The sequence below is a fragment of the Parus major genome, chromosome 6 (genome assembly GCF_001522545.3).
Source record: "Parus major isolate Abel chromosome 6, Parus_major1.1, whole genome shotgun sequence".
NCBI lineage: Eukaryota > Metazoa > Chordata > Aves > Passeriformes > Paridae > Parus > Parus major.
The window spans coordinates 15,361,848-15,367,847 of record NC_031775.1 but is presented as its reverse complement, the minus strand read 5'-3'; the positions used below and the strand labels follow the sequence as shown (position 1 = coordinate 15,367,847).

Here is a 6,000-nt window from a genome sequence, read left to right as displayed (position 1 = left end):
TTGAAGCATACTTCTGGGTTTATTATTAACACCTTTTCACTGCTAGCTAAAGCTGTTAGTGAGCCATAAATCAAACTACAAGTTGCCACAGTATTTACAGGTTTTCATCTGCATTAAAAGCTCTCCTACTTAATGTAATTGATTTTGCCTCCACTGATGCAGTTTGTTACAGCATTGTGCATGCCTACATTTAAAACAATGGGTTAACATACTACATCTGTAATTACTCCCATGCAACCAGAAAACCAGTGAATTAAATTTATTTAGTGTTAAATGGATATGGAATGTCATACAGTACATGTAAAGACATTTCAAGATGAGTAAAGCAGAACTAATTGCACAAGGGATTAAAGGTTCACCTCAACAGTCAGTATTATCAAATCATTACAGCTTCCATCTTCAGAGTGCAAGGTATGTCATGCAAAAAAACAGCTCAAAAAATCCCCAAACAGACAAAACCAACATTGTGGTACCACTTAAAATGCTATCATACCACAATATTTTACAAGACATTAGGTGATCATTTATATAGAATGAAGCATTTTAGCAATAACAAAAAAGTTTTAAACATAATTAACAGATTTTGCATGAACACAAATTCCAGCATTACTATACCTAAGGAACAGGCAACATGCTGGGAGAAAGTACCTAAAAATCAAAGCCTTTTTTATTCATAGCCAATATTACTTTCTGCAAGAATTCTGCAATCTTATTCAGTTTCCTCACATAACTGGGTAAGGTTCAATACATTTTTACATAGAGCATAATCACATAACCACCACATCAGCAAGAGGATTTCATTATCTTGACCAGTTACTACATTTAAAACCATGGTAAGGTAACATGCCCTGCAAACAAATTGTCTTCTGGGACAGTGTTCTGTATGTAGAAATATTAAACAACTAAAATATACTCCTACCCACTTTAACCCCAAGTAACTTATAATTTGTATTTACATATTTTTGAAATATGTAGATAAAAACTGCAGATGGCAGAAAAGCAGAATACACACGAGAGCTATGACAGAGCTGACTGAGCAGATGAGTGCAGTCAGGAACCCCCAATGACACCTGGACAGGGGCTGTACCTTTTGCACTCTTCCTCTGTCCAAGGGGCCTCACCAGGGCTACCAAAGGCAGCTGCTGCTGGGGCAGAGCTGCTCCTCCCCTCCCAGCTGGCTGAGCCGGGAGCAGCCCCACCAGTTCCACTCAGCTGAAAGCAGACAAACACACTCCTACACACCTGCTTCAACCACAGCTTGAACATTAACATGGAGAGACACAGGGGATGACAGGATGGCTTTCAACATTTCCACCTTGCAATGCTCACATTAACCTACCTGCACCAACAGGTAGATTAATCTACCAAAATAAGCATTCAAAAAAGGCCAAGTTGTTTGCCCTCATGTTAGGAATAAAGTATTTAACTTCCTGGCTTAAATGTAAGCAAAAGATACTCAAGAAAGAACTTCTTGAGGTTAATTTTCCATCTACATTCAAAGAAAATAATTTACTAAAACTGTAACTTGCAAGGCCTACTAGCCTTGAAGTGAGGATACAGGTTAACTATACCTATAGTTAAATAAAAAACTTCAAAAGGCGTTTTACAGAAATAAAATATGCAACTCTAGGAAGTAGGTGGAAAACCACTTTAGCATTTGTCTGGAACATTCTATTTTCATAGCCCATCATTCTCAGGAATGTATATTTCATAAATAAAAATACAGAACAAAAATTTTTGTATTCAATCTAAAGTTGGATATTTCTAAACATCTTCAGATAAAATTTGCTTTCTCCCTCACAATTAAGTGATAAAACCTGAAAAAAATTGACAATCTATCTTGCATGAGAAAACAGAGATGAACAAACCAACATCTGGAAAGAACATTTTGTACAAGATTGCAGTTCTAAAACACTTATATTACAAAGCAATGTAAATAAATACCAGGCTAGTACAAAAGCTCTTATTTACAGTTTTACAAATGAAAACGTTTTCAGTGTAAATGCAGTGTTTTAAAGAACACAATATTAGTAAAATGAATTCCTGTATAGACCATTACAATTTCTGCTAATTTGAATGCAGTATTGTATAAAACCATTGTTTCAAGTTAATTTTTGTTTATAATTTAGTACAGCCAAACCCCAGTTTATGCCTGGAATGGTATCTGTTAAAGTGCTGAAGAAGAGGACATTTCTGAAATTTTAGAAAAACATACTGTACATTATTAAAGCTTTATCAAGTCAAAACTGGTATATTTTGTTCACATTTGCTACCACACCACCTGGGAATGGGAAGTTTTCAACAAAAACTTGTAATTATTGGGATGGCAGCCACTGATATCTTCGCATCCAAAGTCTGATGGTTTCCCACAAGTAACTTTTCCTAAGCATCAGTGGTGGCTTCAGGTTTCATAATCTGGTAAGTAATCAAGTACTCTGGATAAGCCTGGAAGAGTGACACACACATTTGTTTATTATTATTTCATTCTCTGGATAAATTCAGAATGTTTGCTAGGGAGGAGAAAAAATTATTAATGCCAAAGGAAAAAAGGGCAAGATGTCAAAGATAAAAACCCCATGATCATTCAGGAAGCATGCATCCTCCTTTCACCTGCAAGCACAGCTGGAGTTTGTTCTAAGACAAAAGCAAGTCACAGCACCACAAACCACCCCAATGCATTACATGCCTTTGACAAAGGCAAAAGAGAGTCTGTAAAACCAACCCAAAAGCTATTTACCTGCTCTCCTCTGTAAATGACATATTCTGCCAATGCCAATCCATTTACACTGGGCCGCCCAGTCACTGAATGATGTCCCGGGGGAGAATGAGCCATTTTCATTGCACTGAACTGCAGGAAGGACTTGCCCAGTGTTACTCGACAGAAGAGCAACTGCCTGTGTCAAAAGGGAAAAAGGACCATGAATACACAATGCTTATGACTTGAAGCAACTTTAGGCAGCTTTCACACTTCATAAATTTCTCAGGTTCTGTTTTGCTGAACAAATGTTACACTCACTCTAGCCCAAGGAAAGAGTTGGTAGTAACATAGAAAAATGTTTATCTCAGTTACTGGAAACAGCATGCCTAACAATGTACTCAGAGATTGTCACCACCTTTTATCTGTTACTTGTTTTTTTTATTTTTTTGCATTTTTTAGGAGAAAGTTTTTTATCCCCTCCCCCATTACTCATCCTGACAACATAATTCACCAGTGTTCTAATGCTAGATTTGTATCCAACAGCCAAGTCAACATCAAGGCCAAGTGCAAACTCTAGGTCAATGCAAAATATGTCAGACTAGCATTTGTCAGTTTGTTATGCTGTTTTCACTATTAAAAGACTCAACAAGGGCTCTTATTTATGTACACATGTGCCAACTGCAATGACAATAGAATCCTGGCATTTTTATAGACCAAGATAATGTACCATTTCACTCTGCCAAAACTTTTGCTTTTCTCACTCTTTGTCGAAGACAAACTAAAACCCCCTTCTTATTTAAAACTTTAGAAAGCATGAAAAAACTCTTGACATCCTCTGTAACTCCAAAAGACAATCCTCATTATTTAAATGCCAGAAAAGAATAAAAAAAAACCAGGATACACACAAACACTAAATATTCTTCTGAAATGACTGTCATCACCAAAACTGACTCCATGACCTAAGAGTTTATTCTGTACTGATGGTGTTGGTAAGACATAACAGGTGTTTCTGTTGAAAAGTGGATTCAAGAACTCAGTTAGTGGCAGAAGACCCAAATCCACGTCTCTACTTCAGTGTGTGAAAAAGCAGTGATGTGAGGGCTGACTGTTACAAAGTACATCCCCCTTGAAGAAATACTGCATTTGAATATTTCTGAATCTCTCCTTTCTCTGTAAAAGGCAATGAACTAAACTCTCATATTGCTGCATCTTTCACATAAGCATCTAGCAGATCCTCTTAATTTTCTGTCTCTGTAAGTCTGACTTTTATAGTAAGTTAAGGGTAAAGATATGATTAAATGCACTGAAGATGATCGAAAGTTCTTTAGGAGTTCTTTCAGTTTTCTGAAAGTTTCTGCTAGGCCCAGCACACAGAGAGCACTGAGAAGGTCTGGTTACCAAGCAAATCCTTCTTCAGAGAGAAACTGCTGCACTGATAGTCTAGGACACAATATACAAAAGCAAAATCAGAGTCTTTCAAGGGACTTACCTGTGGCAAACATAGCAAGATCTATCTTTGTGAATTGGACATCCAGTGCCACCTCCAATTCCATACACATACTGATTGCTTTTGGAAGAATTCTCAGCAAAATAAATCCCAGCTCCAAACATGCCGCCTATATAGGCATGTCTCTCATCAAAGCCTTTGTGAATGATTGCATTCACAAACGGGGAGCCTAAGAGAAAGGAAGCAAAATATTGAAAAGACAGTTCACAGATTTTTGTACATGACACAATTCAATCACTCATTCCCATTGTGTTGGGAACTACGTAGCCTTCTTATGAACACACACTGTGAATTTCGCTCACCGGGACAAACTCTGTATTTGTGCACAGGAAAAACTTCAATTGGCTTTACCTTGATAATGATAAGCTATCTTTTCTAGAATGCTGAACAAAACTAACTTATCAACTTATAATCCAAGAAAACAAACAAAAAAATCCCACCCCAAAACAATCCTTAACAGAATAAAGTTTGACCTTCAACAATTTTGGCGATACAGTTGATAAAACAGACTTGAGGAGGCACACTACTTAATCTTCATTCATAACTGCTTAAATGTTTTCACTTAGATCTTTCAGGTCCCCTCCAGGAGGACACAAGGAGATGCAAATTTCAGAACAATGATACAGTACATTTTACCATCCTTTGTGAAACACACAAACACTCGTTCATAAAAACTCACCTAAAACCTAGAACCTACTTCCACTGAGGAAATTTACTTTGAGACAGCAGAAACCCTCCAACAATAGAGTGCTGATGGTGAACTAAGTTTGTAAAGTGCATTTCAAATTCTCACCATGAAACAGCATCCTTTCATTGGCATGGTTATGATTCTCCTCAGAGACCTCTTTCCTCCTGTGAGTGTATCTTTCCCATAGTTTTTTGTTGCACACTTTCTGAATCTGAAACAGTCAAAATGACATGGAAAAACTGTTCACTTTACTGGACAGCTGAATAACCAAGTTATAGGCACTACACTACAGTACAGTTACACTGCCACTGGAAGAATACTTTCCTTGGGACTCAATGAAACAAAAATTGACTTATCCTGCATAAACTGATTGTTGTAGTATGACAAGTAAATAATAGCTATATACTTAAGAACCTATTCATTTTACAGAGCCCCTAGTTAATAATCCTTAAATTAAATACTCTAATTTAAATGTAGCAGGCTCAGTCATATTTTTTTTTATGCTAAATCACTAGTAAAAAGATCAACCAGTAAATTAAGAAATGTCTTCCATGAACACTTGTGAAGCACTTCTAAAAGAAAGTAAATTACAAACTCCCTGCAGAGGTATGCTGGGCATTGCAAAGTCTTGTGCACATAGATACAGCACAGCAATTCCACTGTAACTTCATTTCAGACTACAACTTAGTAGTACTTGCTAGAAAATCAAAATATTTATGATATTAATGAAAATTACAGTTACTTCAAAAGGAAAACCACATAAATACAAACCAAAATTACATTGGATTATTTAAAGTCTACTGCTTGTTTTTTTTACACTCATTTGATGTTAAATCAAGCCAAAATAAGAATTCAAGTTTTGCTTTTTATTCCTGTGTTTTTTTTCCTGCCATTCTCCCTCAAAAGACACCCTCTTCTGTTTCCTATAAAACCTTCTGCCTTTTTCTTGAAAAATTCTCCAGTTTTCAGTGAGATCTTTCTATGTCAATTCCTCATTAAATTTCTTCCTGACTATTAACCCATAAGAACCTTTTCCATATAAACTTAAGTCTTTGAATTCCCCTAGAAGATGATCTTTATCCTGTGCATGTCTCAGAATGACACATT

At 36.4% G+C, this 6,000-nt stretch overlaps 1 protein-coding gene across 2 annotated transcripts in view; it reads right to left on the bottom strand.

Moving 5' to 3' along the window:
* TNKS2 (tankyrase 2) overlaps positions 1-6,000 on the bottom strand; it is a 28,933-nt gene continuing 22,933 nt past the window's right edge. For both annotated transcript variants that reach the window (XM_015633426.3, XM_015633427.3), the window contains exons 24-27: positions 4,999-5,104; positions 4,188-4,374; positions 2,738-2,894; positions 1-2,445 (exon numbers count right to left, since the gene is read on the bottom strand). In XM_015633426.3, the coding sequence (XP_015488912.1) occupies positions 2,383-2,445; positions 2,738-2,894; positions 4,188-4,374; positions 4,999-5,104 (513 nt within the window). In that variant the 3' untranslated portion in view covers positions 1-2,382. The remainder of the gene's footprint in view (positions 2,446-2,737; positions 2,895-4,187; positions 4,375-4,998; positions 5,105-6,000) is intronic.